General features: G+C 42.6%; 1 protein-coding gene across 3 annotated transcripts in view; it reads right to left on the reverse strand.

Annotated features, from left to right (window-relative positions):
• RTN3 (reticulon 3) overlaps nt 1–19,025 on the reverse strand; it is an 82,291-nt gene that overhangs the window by 8,242 nt on the left and 55,024 nt on the right. For all 3 annotated transcript variants that reach the window (XM_068260088.1, XM_068260090.1, XM_068260089.1), the window contains 3 exons: nt 14,926–15,064; nt 2,294–2,363; nt 2,140–2,186 (listed from right to left, as the gene is read on the reverse strand). In XM_068260088.1, the coding sequence (XP_068116189.1) occupies nt 2,140–2,186; nt 2,294–2,363; nt 14,926–15,064 (256 nt within the window). The remainder of the gene's footprint in view (nt 1–2,139; nt 2,187–2,293; nt 2,364–14,925; nt 15,065–19,025) is intronic.

The raw sequence follows: 19,025 nt of genomic DNA on the forward strand, positions 1-19,025 counted from the left end.
TCACAGCCATTGCTCAATACTTTGTTGATGCACCTTTGGCAGCAATTGCAGCCTCAAGTCTTTTTTTGAATATGATGCCACAAGCTTGGCACACCTATCCTTTGACAGTTTCACCCATTCCCCTTTTCAGCACCTCTCAAGCTTCATCAGGTTGGATGGGAAGCGTTGGCGCACAACCATTAAGATTTCTCCAGAGAAGTTCAATCGGATTCAAGTCTGGGCTCTGGCTGGTCAACTCAAGACATTTACAGAGTTTCCTGAAGCCACTCCTTTGATATCTTGGCTGTGTGCTTAGGGTCGTTGTCCTGCTGAAAGAGGAATTGTCACCCCAGTTTAAGTGCGCTCTGGATCAGGTTTTCATCCAGGATGTCTCTGTACATTGCTGCAGTCATCTTACCCTTTATCCTGACTAGTCTCAGTTCCTGACGATAAAAAACATCCCCATAACATCACGCTGCCACCAGCATGCTTCACTGTAGGCATGGCAATAGCCTAGTGATGAGCGGTACCTGGTTTCCTCCAAACCTGATGCCTGACATGCACACCAAAGAGTTCAATCTTTGTCTCATCAAAACATACAATTAATCTAGGTGATCTATAGACCACCTCTCCATAGATCAATGCATGTAACAAGAAAAAAAAATACTTAAGGTGAGGGTTTTACAGGTCCATAGCAAATCCAACACAGCAGGATTTGTAAAATGTAGCTTTTACTTTGAAGCTTAAAATTAGCCCGTCGATATAAGTATATTAAAAATCCATATGTCAACATCAAAATTGTGCCTGACGCGCGTTTCATGCCCTGTTAACCGGTTGCTACTTCAGAGGCAGATCCTTGAGGTTTCAATAGTTGTGACAAGAGGTTTTTCAAAACATTAGTATGATCATTTATACATTGAGTTAGATATGCATCAAGTGTCTTTAATGTGAACAGAGCAGACAGGTAAATCCTAGACCAAGATTAGTCACTGGGTGGGTATTAGGCGAATACCTCAAATGATTATAGAGTTGAAAAGATTTGGAGCCATCCAGTTGTGGATGGCTATAATAGCTTGTCTGTGTCTGGGGTAGCAGGCTGGAGAATTTTGTGGATAGCTCTGACAGAGTGGCCATTTGGTTCATGGTCACCTTCCTGACTAAGGCCCTTCTCCCCCAATCGCTCAGTTTAGATTTTGAAGACCCTGCAGGGAAGCTTTTTTTCTAACCTTGGAAGCAGGGGTTAGTGAAGCTGGGGGGCAGTGAGGATGGGAGGATGGGTGAGTGAGTGAGTGAGTGAGTGAGTGTGAGCGTGTGTGTGTTTTACCTGCACCAGGTTTAGACCTTAATTCAAGGTGTGTCTTATGGTCAGGTGCATCTTATGATCCGAAAAGTGCAGTATTGTGAAAAATGTATACACATTTGTCACAAATGCTAGAAAGCTATTGCAGTATAAGCAACACGAAAGCTCCAGATCAGTCAGCAGGGGAACCATTTGTACTTCTGGTGTTATACGGATTATTAAAAACACTAGATGAACAGAGACTCATTTTTCATGAAGAGAAGGTGGAGGTACGGTCTAATGAGAACCGAAACTAGTTTAAAACAGTAAGACTAAAACACGCCCTCATATAGTAATACTAATTGCTCCGACCCCAAATGCCTTGGTTCCATTTTTATAGGAGTGTCATTGTGTTAAAAATTGCCCCTGTCATGTCTACATAGTAGAGTCCTGCTTTTTAATTCAGAAGCTAAATGCTACCCCTTCCATTCTCATCCAGCTAGTAATGCAACACCTGCCCACCTTCCCAGAGAGAGAAGGGGAATATTATAAAGCTATTGGAATTTAGCATTGTGCTTAAAGGGAACCTGAGGTGAGAGGGATATGGAGGCTGTCCTATTTATTTCCTTGTAAACAATTCCAGTTGCCTGGCAGCCCTGTTGATCTTCTGGCCTAAATGGTGTCAAAGCACCAGAACAAGCATATGGCTAATAAGTACCTGATCTGCTGCATGCTTGTTCAGGGTCTACGGCTAAAAGTATCAGAAACACAGGATCAGGAGAACTGACAGGAAACTGGTATTGTTTAAAAGGAAATTAATATGACAGCCTCCGTATCCCCCTCACCTCGGGTTCCGTATAATTATGTTCCTAGTAACTTACCTTGTATTTTTCATACACAACTGGAGCAGTGAATGCAACTAAAACTCCTAGAAGAAAAGAAAAGTAAGTTTAACATATACCTGAAAATTAGCATCTTCAAAAAATAAATAAATGAAACAAAATGTTACCATAAAATCCCAAATTCAGTACTTACCAAGGATGAGAAGTGTGATTCCATTAAACACTGCGCCTACATAGGTCATCAGCCACATGAAAAGGGCAAGCTGGTTTGAAAGAATGGACAATATAAATCTACATCAGTGCTTAAAAGTATAAGACTGAACTTCATTTGTTCAATTACATTTTATATACAGTGTTAATTGGATTTTAGTTCTACATTTATAGTTAAACATTAATATTATGGCTTTTCTAAATGTTGAAGACCTTATACAGTATTAAAAAATAATTACGGTAAGATTTTAAAAATTGGTTTTAGGGTGGAAAATACCAATATTAGCTTAGCGCTCTACCCAGGGCTGTGGAGTCGGTACAAAAATCCACCGACTCCGACTCCTCAGTTTAGGATTCCACCGACTCAGGACTCCTCTAATTTGCATATTACAATCTTGTTGATTGAAAGTATGTAACATGAAATTCGTCTCTTAACTGCCAATGCTTAGGAATTTTAAAAGACAACTGAAGTGAGAAGGATATGGAGACTGCCATATTTATTCCCTTTAGTCATAGGCCTCAATTCACTAAGATCATGCTGGAGATAAGGCAAGAGAAAACTTACCTCCACATAAGAGAGAGTTATCTTATCTCTTCATTCCTTAAGTTGCCTCCTCTGTAGTTATTTTACCTCCTCTGTAGTTATTTTCACATGCAGTTAATAAACAGCCTGTCTTTAACTCTGGAGTTATTTTAAGGATTGAAGAGTTAACTTAAAGACAGAAGAGTTAACTTTAGGTTTGCCTGAGGTAAAAAGTTTCCTGAATACTACATGCCTTATCACCATGGTAACAACTCTAGAAGAGTTATTAAAGACAGGAGATGACCTTAGTGAATTGAGGCCATAGACTAAAACTAGTCCTTGGTAAAAGTACTTGTAGAAGGTACAGGCCGGAATAAAACATCTATCAGGCCCTAGGCAATGTAACTGTGGGTACATGTAAGAGTGATGTGCAGGTCCTCTGCAGGGGAATAAGGAGATTATTCTTCTATTACACATTCTTCATGCACAATCTGAACCAGGTTTATGGGTGATAGACCACACCTCTGTGTTCAATGTGCACAACATACTCGGTGGATTCCCTGCAGCTCTGTGGAGAGTGCATATGTAGAGTAGAGTATAGTATTACTGTGTAACAAAGTAAACCTGAGACAGATGAAATTAAAGTTTTATACATACCTGGGGCTTCCTCCAGCCCCCTTCAGGCTAATCAGTCCCTCGCTGTCCTCCTCCGCCACCTAGATCTTCTGCTATGAGTCCTGGTACTTGAGCTAGTCTGGTGCAGTGCACATGCACACACTCTGCCGCCGGAAGAGTACTACACCTGCGCAGCACTGTAGCGCAGGTGCAGAACGCTCCTGGCTGTGGAAGCGGCATGCGGCCGGACTGCGCTGACTGGCTGAATTACCAGGACTCATAGCAGAAGATCCAGGTGGTGGAGGTGGATAGCGAGGGACTGATTAGCCTGAAGGGGGCTGGAAGAAGCCCCAGGTATGTATAAAACTTTTTTCATCCTTCTCAGGTACCATTTAATTCAGTCACCAAACCAAATTTTAACAACACATCAAATTATTTGATTTCATGAGCAAGACATTTGCATAAATCAGAATCAACGCAGAATTATTTCCATCTCATTGACCATCTCTATTAGTGACACGGCTACACATCAGGCTTTATACTTATAGCATAGATGTTATTTTGTATATATAAGATTCCTGTGTACACATCACATATACAGTCACAATCAGATGTGTATATCTGACTTTAAAAATACGAGGACAGCTTTACTGAAGCAGCACAAGTAACTCATTTTGATTGGTTTATTTCATTTTTGTGAACTAAGCACAGCTATTACTGTATGTATAAATTATTTATGATGACTATCATCTGAGAAATAGAATATTTTATCATATTTTCTATTTTAATTACAGTTTAAATTCATTAGGAGTCTGAGTCGGTACATTTTTTCCAGACTCCGACTCCAGGCACCCAAAATTGCCCCGACACCGACACCACAGCCCTGGCTCTACCAACTGGTTTAACTGGCAGGCTTTGGAAATGTAACTACTTATGGACCACGCTAATTGAAATCTATGCCCCGTTTTGATGGCTGGCTGCCAGGGCGTAGATTTTAATTCACCGCCGCTGCGCGCATCCCCTCGTTTTCGTCACTCCTGCCGATCTTGCTGAATACCCGCCATCTCCTGCTGCAGCTCACTCAGTTCTGAAGTCTCTATGACTGCAGAGTTCCTGTGAGCGGGTCCGATTTCATTGGCTCCTGAATCCGGACAATATATGCCAACTCCCATTGGCATACATTGAAACACAGGGCTAGGAGCCAATGAAAGCGGCTCCTGGCTGGCTCACAGGGACCCTGCCGTCACAGAGACGGCAGAGTGGGTGGCCCAGGTTCACGACGTGCGGCGGGTATGTGCGGTGATTCGTCAGGATTCCGCTATTTCTGTACTACCTACGAAAAATCTAATATTCTAGTAAAACGCCAACTGCACCTGAAGAGCAACAATACCTAATTGAACCTGAAGATCAACAATACCTAGAAAGCAGGGGTATCTCTCCTGCAACGCAAAAGCCAAGGCCTCTGGTAAGCATGAAGTGTGCTACATATGCAATTCAGATTTTTACATAGTTTGGTTGAAAAAAAGACCTTTGTCCGTGAAGTCCAACCAGTCAAAACAATGGTTTGTGATATTTTTTAGGTAAAATCTTAGAATACAAGCTGCCCGTGATGTCAGCAGCCTCCCTTTTAATGATTTCCAGATTTAGAAACCTCTTGGCTAACACGTATTGCAGTGAGCTGCAGCAGACCACCTCCTGCTCATTCTCCACCCTCTCCTCTTCATAGAACAGAATGGGCTGCACAGCGCAGATCTAACAAATAATATCTAAGCAATGATAAGTGATACAGTATCACCTGAAACGATCAGCCGCCATATTAATTTCCATTTATCCATTTATGCCGCTTGGACGTGAGCTTCACATCTGCAGTGGCAGCTGCTAGAGCCGTAGGGACGCGCTTGTCACGTCCTGGCAGTTTGGGGGTTTGCAGGCGATCGTGCGCACGATTACGCTGTTCTCGGGAGCGGGAGGAGATTGGCTGCAGGGGACAAAAGTCCCCTGTGCCAATCCGTACATTACAGCCGAGAATAAACACAGTTTTTGTTCAAAAACAGTGTTTATTCTTACATAGAGCAGCCGCGATATCTCCCGCCGTCACTTCCACCGCTCGATCATTAAATTTACAGTGGTGTTCAAAATTATTCAACCCCCACTGAAATTGAGTGTTTTGGCCAGTTTGACATTGATTTTGATCATTTCAGTCATCTTGTTTACAATTAAATCAAAGAGGCACTTGTAAGTCAAATATAACATAACATAACATTTATAATGAAATAACCACAAATGTCTTTTCAGTGCTCACATCATTATCAGTTTTATTCAACCCCCAAGTGACATTCATTCTTAGTACTTAGTACAACATCCTTTTCCAGTTATAACAGCTTTTAAATGTGAAGCATAGCTTGACACAATTGTCTTGCAGCGATCTTCATGGGCAAAAGCCTCCAGTTCAGTCACATTCTTCGGCTTGCGCGCTGCAACTGCTTTCATTAAGTCCCACCAAAGGTTCTCAAGTCGGATTTAAGTCTGGTGACTGCGATGGCCACTCCAAAATGTTCCAGCCTTTAATCTGCAACCATGCTCTAGTGGACTTGGAGGTATGCTTGGGATCATTGTCCTGTTGAAAGGTCCAACGTCCCCCAAGCCTCAGGTTTGTGAGGGACTGCATCACATTTTCATACAATATCTCCTGGTACTGAAGAGAATTCATGGTACCTTGCACACGCTGAAGCTTCCCTGTACCTGCAGAAGCAAAACAGCCCCAAAGCATGATTGACCCCCCCCCCCCCCCCGCCATGCTTCACAGTAGGCAAGGTGTTCTTTTCTTCATAGGCCTTGTTTTTCCTCCTCCAAATAATAGCGTTGATCCATGGGCCCAAACAGTTCTAATTTTGTTTCATCAGTCCACAACACTATCGCAAAAGTTTTGGGATCGTGTTCTGTGGACTGATGAAACAAAATTGGAAATGTGCTGCAGTCAGTCACAAACCTGAGGCTTGGGAGACATTGGACTTTTCAACAGGACAATGATCCCAAGCATACCTCCAAGTCCACTAGACCATGGTTGCAGATTAAAGGCTGGAACATTTTGGAGTGGCCATCGCAGTCACCAGACTTAAATCCGATTGAGAACCTCTGGTGGGACTTAAAGAAAGCAGTTGCAGCGCGTAAGCCTAAATGTGACTGAACTGGAAGCTTTTGCCCATGAAGAATGGGCTAAGATACCCGTAGATCGCTGCAAGACACTTGTGTCAAGCTATGCTTCACGTTTAAAAACTGTTATAACTGGAAAAGGATGTTGTACTAAGTACTAAGAATGAATGTCACTTGGGGGTTGAATAAAACTGATAATGATGTGAGCACAGAAAAGACATTTGTGGTTATTTCATTATAAAGGTTATGCTATACTTGTCTGACTTACAAGTGCCTCCTTGATTTAATTGTAAACAAGATAACTGAAATGATCAAAATCAATGTCAAACTGGCCAAAACACTCAATTTCAGTGGGGGTTGAATAATTTTGAACACAACGGTATGAATGGGAACAACATTCCTAATAATAATCTCCCCGCCGGCACTGTGATCGCAGGTTTCCATTGAAACCTTATGTCACTTCCCCTAGTTACAACGTAGCAATACATTGTATCCTATGTAGCGTACTTGGACACTACATAGAATTTTGCTCAGCGGGGACATCTTGTGGCCAAATAGGAAAATACACCTACTGACTATCCTCGTCAAGGAGGGCATCTTATTAAAGCGGAATATAACCCTGCATTTCAACTTTGCTCTAAAACATTATTTACAGTATATTATATGTAACCAGCATTTTTTTTTTTACTAGACTAGCATTGGAAGGGTTACACAGGGCTTTAAAGTCCCTGGAGATTTTTGCAGACGCATCCGAACTTGAGTTAGATACTTTTTGTTTACACAAATGTATCTAAGTGTTTATTGTGACTCATCTTTCACTGAGAAGGAGTTGGAGGACAGCCAAAGAGTGCGTAACATTTCTAAATATATACATATAACTAAATAGAATGTAACTATCTGAACGTCTGCACGGAACTTAAAACCTCTGTGTTTAACCCTTCCAATGCTGGTCTAGTAAAAAAAAAAAAAAAAAATGCTTTTTGCATATAATATGCTGTAAATAATGTTTTAGAGCAAAGTTGAAATGCAGGGTTATATTCCGCTTTAAATAATGGGCTAAAAATTACTGATGGATGTAAAACTGAAAAAATGCACTTTTATTTCCAAATAAAATATTGCCACCATACATTATACTATGGATATAATTTCTACGTTGCAATAACTGGGACAAATGGGCACATAAAATGAGTGGATTTTAATTATGGTAGCATTTATTATTTTAAAATTATAATGGCCGAAAACTGAGAAATGTTTTTCTTTTTTCTATTATTCCTGTCAAAATGCATTTAGAATGAAATAATTCTTAACATAATGTACCACCCAAAGAAAGCCTAATTGGTGGCAGAAAAAACAAGGTATAAATCATTTCTTTGTGATAAGTAGTGACAAAGTGATTGGGAAATGAAAGGGAGAAGCGCTGAAAGGGAAAACATTCCTCTCGTCCATAAGGTGAAACATACCCGCGGGCTGAAATGGCTAAACAATGACAACTGGCTGACTGTCGACCTGATGTTACTGGCTTCAGAAGTGTCTGAATCACACACATGAAACAAACTTGTGGTTGTGTGATCTAACTATTGTATAGTACTTTTCCTGGTCAGTTGCCTTACAATGCAATATTACATCAATGTCTTATGTCTATGTGACTTATTGATCATTATAACTGTAAATGCAGATATACAGTGGTGTGAAAAACTATTTGCCCCCTTCCTGATTTCTTATTCTTTTGCATGTTTGTCACACTTAAATGTTTCTGCTCATCTAAAACTGTCAACTATTAGTCAACGATAACATAATTGAACACAAAATGCAGTTTTAAATGATGGTTATTATTTAGTGAGAAAAAAAACTCAAAACCTACATGGCCCAGTGTGAAAAAGAAATTGCCCCCTGAACCTAATAACTGGTTGGGCCACCCTTAGCAGCAATAACTGCAATCAAGCGTTTGCGATAACTTGCAACGAGTCTTTTACAGCGCTCTGGAGGAATTTTGGCCCACTCATCTTTGCAGAATTGTTGTAATTCAGCTTTATTTGAGGGTTTTCTAGCATGAACTGCCTTTTTAAGGTCATGCCACAACATCTCAATAGGATTCAGGTCAGGACTTTGACTAGGCCACTCCAAAGTCTTAATTTTGTTTTTCCTCAGCCATTCAGAGGTGGATTTGCTGGTGTGTTTTGGGTCATTGTCCTGCTGCAGCACCCAAGATCGCTTCAGCTTGAGTTGACGAACAGAGGGTCGGACATTCTCCTTCAGGATTTTTTGGTAGACAGTAGAATTCATGGTTCCATCTATCACAGCAAGCCTTCCAGGTCCTGAAGCAGCAAAACAACCCCAGACCATCACACTACCACCACCATATTTTACTGTTGGTATGATGTTCTTTTGCTGAAATGCTGTGTTACTTCTATGCCAGATGTAACGGGACACGCACGTTCCAAAAAGTTCAACTTTTGTCTCGTCGGTCCACAAGGTATTTTCCCAAAAGTCTTGCCAATCATTGAGATTTTTTTAGCAAAATTGAGACGAGCCTTAATGTTCTTTTTGCTTAAAAGTGCTTTGTGTCTTGGATATCTGCCATGCAGCCCGTTTTTGCCCAGTCTCTTTCTTATGGTGGAGTCGTGAACACTGACCTTAATTGAGGCAAGTGAGGCCTGTAGTTCTTCAGATGTTGTCCTGGGGTCTTTTGTGGCCTCTCGGATGAGTTTTCTCTGCACTCTTGAGGTAATTTTGGTCGACCGGCCACTCCTGGGAAGGTTCATCACTGTTCCATGTTTTTGCCATTTGTGGATAATTGCTCTCACTGTGGTTCGCTGGAGTCCCAAAGCTTTAGAAACTGCTTTATAAAACTTTTACCAGACTGATAGATCTCAATTACAGTACTTTTATTCTCATTTGTTACTGAATTTCTTTGGATCTCGGCATAATGTCTAGCTTTTGAGGTGCTTTTGGTCTACTTCTCTGTGTCAGATAGCTCCCATTTAAGTGATTTCTTGATTGAAAACAGGTGTGGCAGTAATCAGGCCTGGGGGTGACTACAGAAATTGAACTCAGGTGTGATAAACCACAGTTAAGTTATTTTTAACAAGGGGGGGCAATCACTTTTTCACACAAGGTCATGTAGATTTGGAGTTTTTTTCTCACTAAATAATAAAAACCATCATTTAAAACTGCATTTTGTGTTCAATTAGGTTATCTTTGACTAATAGTTAACGGTTTTTGATGAGCAGAAACATTTAAGTGTGACAAACATGCAAAAGAATAAGAAATCAGGAAGGGGGCAAATAGTTTTTCACACCACTGTATGTTCTTTGTAGCTTTCTTCTTCTAAACTCAAAAAAACCCAACAACTTTGTATAAGTGCCTGATTTGCATTCGCATACAAGGTCTGTAGCTCCTTAAGGCATAGGATTAAGGAAACCATACATCTAGCGACTCTGATTTAATTAACAAAGAAATAGATTTTTGGGGGGAATCGACTTCAGTATAGTTGATCGAAAGTCAATCAACTGGTGTCCCACACACAAGCAATTCCTATGAGAGATTCACCTTCACTAATCAATCTGACTAATGCTGTGTCTCCATGCTCTGAATGCACAAACCGATTCAGAGTCAATCGAATGATACATAAACAGTAGCCAATTCCTGTGCTATCGACTGATATCTTGTATCCTGCTCGATCGACTAAGCTGGTCGATTCGACATGATATCAGCCACTTTTCATCGATTAGGCATACTGGAATACACTCGATTCTATCTCGATTCAAAAAAATGAATCGAGATGTATGGGCACCTTTGGCTAGACAGTCTGGCAAAGGTTAGTGTCCAAGGAAATAAATACGGCAATTCTGGACCGTGCTTTTAATCCAGACTGATGGTGACTCCTAGGTTAGGCACCAGAGTCAACCAAACATGGACAGACCAGGTCTTGTAAATGCCCCCATGGCTTAAAAATGAGACTGCAGTTTCATGTGACTAATACCTATGATTTAAGTTGCCAATTAGAGACAGGGATTTTTTTTGCAGCCAACTGGGGGCGACCTGTGTTGTCTTAGTTTGTCTGATCTTTTCACCAAGGTAGAGTAGCTTAAAAACTTCTCCATCTTTTTTGAATATACAGGTAGTCCCTGGTTAACGAACGAGATAGCGACTGTAGGTATGTTCTTAATCTGAACCTGTTCTTAAGTCGGAACATTGTGCCATCTCTGCCCCCTGTACCTCCTCTGTGCCCCCCTGTGCCTCCAGTGTCCCTCTCTGTACCTGCTTATACACGTTTAAAAGCCATTTTTTCTTTAAATTTTTAAAAAAATCTATTTTCTCAAAAACTACAAGTCCAATTTGAAAAAAATAATTTGGGACTTGTTCCTATGGAAACACAGAATCCATGCCGTTCATATCGGCGGGTCGTTTGTAAGTCGAGTGTTCTTAAGTCAGGGACTACCTGTATACACCATCCACATCTAAAAGCACTAATCAAATCAACAAAATTAGTACAATTTACAGATTATTTATTCTATGGCAAGCGTGAGAACCATCACATAGCAAAACTCAATCATGCAAGAAAACATTTGTATATGTTACGGCCAGAACCCGAAGTTTGGCCACTTCTAGTTCTGGCCGGCCACTTCGGGTTCTGGCCGGCCAATGCGCGAAGTGGCCGCTGCGCTGCGGCCAATGTGAGGAATGGAATGAATCCTGTAACATTCATGTATATTCTGGCCCCAGCGCAGCGGCCAAACCTATCGCAACTTAGTTATTTTAATGAAATTAAGCCGGCGGCTTTTTCTCTGCCTCTTTCTCTCTCCTCCCCCCCCCCCGCCTCTCTCTCCTTCTCTTATTATTGGCAGCACTACGTGTCCCCCTCCAGAGTCGTTCGTCGCACCAGGGAAGCCTGCCGTTCCTGCAGAGCGGGGTGCTGGCAGAAGCGATGTCTGCAGCCTCCCCGCTCTGCTCTCCCTGGCGCGACGAACGACTCTGAAGGGGGGACACGAGTGCTGCCCATAATAAGAGAAGGAGAGAGAGGCGGGGAGAGGAAGGAGAGAGAGAGAGGCAGAGAAAAAGCCGGCGGCTTCATCTGTTTCATTGCCGCCGGCTTAATTTCATTAAAATAACTAAGTTGCGATACGTTTGGCCGCTGCGCTGCGGTCAGAAGATACATGAATGTTACAGGATTCATTCCATTCCTCACATTGGCCGCAGCGCAGCGGCCAGTTCGCGCATTGGCCGGCCAGAACCCGAAGTGGCCGGCCAGAACTAGAAGTGGCCAAACTTCGGGTTCTGGCCGTAACATATACATCAGACCGTAGCTAACACTTCCTGTTTGCAATAGCTGCAACTGAATCCTGTATCCTTGAACCATCAGGCCACACTTCTCTCTTTCACCTATTTTGTAGTTCTGCTGTCTCACGCTTTACAAAATCTTTCCGTTCCCACTTGTGTGTGTCACCCTGCACTCTCAGCATCTCTAGCACTCTTCTCTGCCTCCCCACACCCCAACACCTTGTCTAGCTCTATGCAGTTTTGCTCTCACATTTTTAATCTCTATTCTTATGCTACGTACACACATGCGACAACGATCGTTCGTTAAGAACGACGAACGAACTTTTAATTGATGAAAGAACGACCTAAGTAAAGACAGTTTTAAAATGTGTGTAACGATCTGATCGTTAGAACGAACGTTACATCACAGAAAGCAACTATTGCGCCTGCGCATAAAAATGAGAAGTTCCATGGAGAAATAGTGAAATGCGCATGTCAAGCCTAGTACGAACGATCGTTTCCAACGATGTACTACTTTTGCAAACGATCGTCGTTGGTTAAAATCCGCCGAGACAGAACTTTCTTTTGTAGCGATTTGGCTCGTTCGTCGTTTGCCTTAATAGTCGGTGGTTCGTTTTTTGTAACGATCGTCGTTGGTAAAGATCGGGGAACGATCGTTACAAACGACTATAGTCGCATGTGTGTACGCACCTTTAGTCTCGACGAATTTCTGTATATTGTTGCCCTCTGTGTTGCTTCTGCGGTAAGCTCTTTGCAAGGGAATTATCTCAATGTTTTGGCACCTTATTTATATATTAACTTTTCAAATCAGAGCAACCAAAACTCACTGAAAGCACTGCTCCTCAAAACGTAAGTTGGATTTTTTTTTTACTAATTTATTGCAACTTACTAGTTATTAACCCTCCTGGCGGTTTGCAAAAAAATCGCCAGGGGGCAGCAAATCTTTTTTTTTAAATTTTTTTTTTTTTTTTTCATGTAGCGAGACAAAGTCTCGCTACATGATAGCCGCTGCTCAGCGGCATCCCCCCAGCCCCTCCGATCGCCGCCGGCGATCGGAGATCCGGAGATCCCGTTCAAAGAACGGGATCTCCTGGAGGGCTTCCCCCGTCGCCATGGCGACGGGCGGGATGACGTCACCGACGTCGTGACGTCAGAGGGGACTCCGATCTGCCCCATAGCGCTGCCTGGCACTGATTGGCCAGGCAGCGCACGGGGTCTGGGGGGGGGGGGGGCGGCCGCGGCGAGAGGAATTGCGGCGGACCGGCGGGTAGCGGCGGCGATCGGGCACTGCACGCAGCTAGCAAAGTGCTAGCTGCGTGCAGCAAAAAAAAAATTATGCAAATCGGCCCAGCGGGGCCTGAGCGGTGCCTTCCGGCGGCATAGCCCGAACTCAGTTCGGGCTTACCGCCAGGAAGGTTAAGGAGAAAATGAGCAAGAGCGGGAAAACAAATTGTGCATCAGGGATTTTGTTGTTTCTTCTTTGCTCTCACACTTCCACATGCTTATGTGCGCTCTCTGCCACCTGGCTTGCTCTACAATTACCCTTTCTTTGCCATATTGTACTGGTTAAAATACACCATCACTGATGAGTTGCTAAGGGTTTGATTGCCTATTCAGTAAGGAGTCCTTGGTCAAGACTTTTCTCCTGAAACAAACTTCATACAAGCTTGAGCACACACTCTATATTAACCTTGATCTCTACTACTGTGCCCTCAAGACCTTTCCTTCCCCTTGCTATCATTAACATTGCTGCTTCAAACTTGCTCCTGCACAAGGGAACCTGTACTGAGTAAAATTATTTAAAATAAACACGAGGCAACTTCAAATGAACATTACATAGTTACCTTGCCATCAGTTCCTCTCAGAAGCTCACCATTTTCTTCTGACAATGATCCCTTCCAGTTCTGAGAACATTTTGTCAGAACTGAAATATATCAGTTGCTGTCAGTTATATATCAGTTTCTGTCAGTTACAGCTGAGAGGAGAACTGATGTGTCCATTTTTCCCTATGGCTCAAGTGGGCGATATTACAGTTTTAACTGTGTGCTGACCAGAAAGTTGTGATGGGGTAATGGCCATTTTCAAAATGGAGGACGGAGAATTCCATTGATCACAGTGGACAAACAGGACACAGGAGAGGAGAAAGATTGATGAGTAGACTACGCAGGTAAGTATGACCTTGTGTATGGATATTTTGACTTAATTTTCAGTTCAGGTTTTCTTTAATTTTTTTCTAGGTAGACTTTTGCTAGTTAAAAAAGGAACACAAACCGTTCCTGTACTGTAACTGGAAATGCCACCATATGTATTAGCTGACAAACCCCTATATGCAGCAACTGGTACATTCCTCCTTGGGGTTGCCGATTTTACTGCCTCTAAATTTGGGAAGCACTGTGTTTCAGAGTTGTTGCTGATAAATAACTGCTAGCCTGAAAAGCCAGAAGCCAAATGGCTACTGGTATTGCAGGAGGCTAAAAGGATTGTATCTCCAAAATGCTTATTGCAGCCCATAAATTTTCAGAGCATTGGCAGCCTCTGGCTGGGTTACTGAGGTGGGGAGGGGGTAAACACATAATAATCAATAGGAGTACTAAGTAAAATAAAGTTTTGTCACAACAGGTTTTCTAGCGGTTGTCTATTGCCCCCAGTACATGCTGACTATCAGCAATAACTCTAAACCACAGGGCTTCTCTCTCGAATTGAGAGGAGGTATGATCAGCAACTCCACAGAGGAACACACCAATTGGCAGAAATCCAGTCCCAGACTGAACAGAGGGTCACCACTGCTTATAGCTGTTTGACAGCTAATTCATATGGTGAGATGCTTCCAAGGGGGCATTCCCCGCTACTACCATATATACAGAAACTGCGAGCTCTCCAAATTTTTTTTTTTTTTTTTTTTTACAGTGTTGCTTCCTGATGTGGAGATGCCCAGCTACCTTTTGACACACCACTTGATCGTTGCAGATCTCTTTCTCTACTTTGGTTCTGTACACGAAACACATACCTGGACTCTGACATTGTAAAACAAAAGCTTTTCTCACCTTGAGTGAATCAACTAAGTCCTCCACAAGAAAGAGACGAATGATGTACTTCAGGGCACGGTTGATGTGAACGAGAGATGCATTCACTTTTTTCTGTAAGCTGTCAGAGGACAAGGTTATGTCCTGGTCCAGAAGTGCCCTGTAATACAAATAAGTACATATTCATTTCTAATGCTACGGCACCAAAACTCAGAATATTGCTGCAGAACGCTTTTCTCCTGTTTCATCATAATAGTGGCTTGTATAAACTCTGAATGAAATGTGTGCACAGATATAGGAATTTTGATATTACAGTAATTACTGTAGTGCAAATCTGTAATACTTAATTTACTTAAGTAAATTAAGCCCCATATACTGTAATATGCAAAATGCGAAGAGGTATTATGCTGCAGGAACCTCATTGATCAGAGTATGCGTAAGGCCCCATTTACACTTAATCAGTTGCTCTCAGTTTTAACTGAAAGGTCAACTGATTTTCAGAGTAATGCCCATGTTTCCCAATGGCTCAGTTCACACTACACGTGTTTTAACTGAAAGATTTTTCATAATGCACTGCTGTGGAGAAGAGAAAAAAAAAAAAACACATACCAACTGATTAAGTTTAAATGGGGCCTCAGTCTGTCTACCTACACAAGGGACTCTCTGGCTACCTATACCAAGGTGGCATCTTATACTAGGTTGGCTGCATCTGGCTACCAATACTAAAGCACAGGTGAAGAAGTTGAACACAATCAAATGGCTATTGAAGGCACACTGTACTGTGCATGCCAAGTGATGATTTAGCATAGCTATGACCAGCATACAGTCATTTGTATAGATTGTATGCTGTCCTGGTCTGTGTAATAGGCCTGCCATACACTGGCAGACTGACCTGACATGCCAAAAGATACACCCCTCTCTGATATATTTTGATAGGAGCGAATATATTGCTACCACACACTGAACTTTGATTTTTAATATATATCATCATGAAAGGTATATGACTCCCCCGGAGTATTGGTGCAGTGGAGCACTCACCCAGCATGCTGCCCAGTGTGCAGCATCACAAAGTATGGGCACCGGGACATGACAGGAAGGAGTGCGCGGGGCCAGACAGAAGAGGGTGTTCTGCTGTGCTTATAATCTACAAGAGCTGTAGGCTAGAAATATAGGTGAGGGGAGACCTAGGGCCTAGGTTCTCAACGTGTGGTATGCGTACCCCAGGGGGTACTTCTGATGGTACCAGGGGGTACTCGGGCTTGATATACTTAACCAAGAATAACAAATTTAAAATTTTAGAAAATGATAAATCTTATTCAAAACACCAAATTAGTGTTTTAGCTCATTAAAAGCAATAGTAAATGCTTGGAAATTGTTTAGAACCAATTATGTACTACAACGAAATACTGTATATATTTGTCAAGGGGTACTTGTGATAATGTTTACTATGCTAGGGGGTACTTGGTGAGTACAGGGTTTTAAAAGGGGTACATACCAATTAAATGTTGAGAAACACTGACCTAGGGGACCCCTCACTTGGTCTAGGCTGTGGTTGTAGATACCGCCATGCCCATTCCCCAACGTTCAAGCACAAAATTTACCCTCCTGTCCAATCTGTAGCGTTGATGTATTTCACCTGGCAATCTACAAATTTTATCACAGCAATCCAATCTGCTTTTTGTTCCCCCAGAGACCAGCATAGGAGACACTAAAGAGGATGAGTAGAAATGAATGAGGGAGGGGGTACAATCACTGCTGAGGTTGCTGATTATACACAGCTCAAGACAGCATGCAATCATTTGCATATACAGTATTGTATGCTGTTCAGTTCTATTTATTATGCAGCATCATGACCCTGACATTTTCCTTGAGACCAGCACAGAGGAGAGAGGGAAGAGAATGAAGTGAAGGGAAAAAAAAAAAAAAAAACACACCCTCACTTTTACTACAGAGGTTGCTAATATCGCTCTGTATAATCAGCAGCATCGGCTCCAGTAGAAAGCTACATATACTATTTGTAGAGCCAAGCACACTGGATATAAAGAGGAGGAGAAGCAGACTAGTGCTGCTGTGTCCAAATAAAAATAAACATCTGGAGCTGAGCTAAACAGCCTTGGACGGGACACAATGTATTCATACAAATGTATGCAGTCTTCAGATGTGTAGAATCAACTGCTTTGGTAGAGAAAGTGTATCTGAAATACCCCTCCAATATCTTCTCGTCTCTGCCCCTTTGGCCCACCTTGATCCTGGTGTTTCGTCTCTCTGGTTAGCACTGAGCCATTACGGGGAGTGTGTGGTTCAGCCTCCCTCCTCCTCTATGCCATTGGCTCACAGCTTAGAGTGGGATGGTCATGCCATGCCCACCCTACATAGTCACATCCCGATCTGGTCCGCCAGGAGCATGGCTGCTGGGAGGCGATGAGGAGGTGCTGCCCAGGAAGATGTGACGGTTGGGTGTGGGCATGACTAACAGTCCAGTAGGCATGCCAACATCCTGTTCCAGTCAACCTATAGTAAGAGTTGGTAGAAGTGTCCCATCAGGTCCGACTAACAGGAGACATTATTGGGCATTTAAAAGATTGTATTGCCATCTGAGATAGGTCATGTCTGAGTGTACATAAATCAATGTTATTTGTATCTTGTACTGCAAGAGCTTGGTTATCAAAAGAATATCTTATTGAGCATGAGGATGGTGCCGGTCTACGTTGCTGAACTGCAGTTTTAGCTGGTGTACTGCCAGATTGACCTTGGCATCCTGATAACAATTGCTGTGGAGTGCTTTACCATTTGGATCTGTGTGGGGTATGTGCATGTGCAGGGGCATAATATACAGTGCATACGTGTTATATGTATAGTGTGTGATATAGATAGGATTTGTGATTCTGTGCATATATAGTGTGTGTCAATGAGTGTCTGCCATGTGACTATGGATGGGTGTAGCCTTTTGTTCATGCATGTACTGTCAGTGTGAATGTATATACACATTACTGAATTACATTTTGCAAGGTATAGTGTCCAATCCTGAATGGTCACATGATGAGATTACCTTCCATCATGTGAAAATTATCAAAAACCACGACCGGTTCAGAACCACCCGGGACAAGAAACCAACTGAAAGGAAGTCTCCTGGAACATGACAGTTTTCACTCTGAACATCTCAAACGTTCCCTACCTATTTCTAAGTTTTTACGCGTGTTGCATATCTGCAACCTCAAAGAGGACCGCATCATACAGACTGATACAATGGTACAAAGATACTTGGTAAGGGGGAGGGTACTTTCACAGGCCCTTGACAAAGCAGAGGAAAGGTGAATCATGGGAGGGACACTGGGTTGTGGAGACCGGCTTACCCCTCATCCATACGTTAAGTCCCCTGCCCAGGTCCATAAACAGGACAGTGGTCTGGCACCTACCCATCCTTACTGCTCACAAATCTTTGATGAACAGCATTTAAAGCAAACCACTACTTTCTTCCAAATCCTGTAGAAACCTATGGAGCCAGCATATGTAGGCCGATCCCTGGCAAAAATAAGACAAATACAAGCACACATTTTCAATTAAGACTGGAGAAATGCTTCAAATGCTGCAGGTGGAATGTGTGTGGTGCTTTTAACACTGGTGGCGACTACTTCACACATCCCCAGTGGTGCATGAGGCATAACATTAAAGGGACCCTGGGCAGTACATAAAATCAGGCAAATGAACTTATCTGCTTACAGCGATGGGCGCGCAGAGGGGCCGCACATGCACACTGGCCAACGACTTCGTACTACTCGAACTGTGACTCAGAGTTTGTAGTGTACATGCTCAAATGTCCAAGTACAGAGCGGTGAGAGGCGACCAATGTGTGGAGGAATTCAAATGGGAGATAAAAAGAATTTATCTTGCTTACACAGGCCTAGATATTCATTTGAATTCATCTTTACTCCTTCACACATTTGGCGCCTCTCACCACCCTGTAAAAGTAACTTCCTACCCTCTTGGAGGGAAGAGACTGTCTGAGCTTTTTGGAAAGAGCAACCACCAGTCAGAGGCTATTCCAAAGACCCGAGTGCAGGGCAGGTATTCCCCACACACGCTGAGAGTGGTTGCTTACTGGCAATCCTGGTTTGTGAGTA

The sequence above is a fragment of the Hyperolius riggenbachi genome, chromosome 11 (genome assembly GCF_040937935.1).
Source record: "Hyperolius riggenbachi isolate aHypRig1 chromosome 11, aHypRig1.pri, whole genome shotgun sequence".
NCBI classification, from domain to species: Eukaryota; Metazoa; Chordata; class Amphibia; order Anura; family Hyperoliidae; genus Hyperolius; species Hyperolius riggenbachi.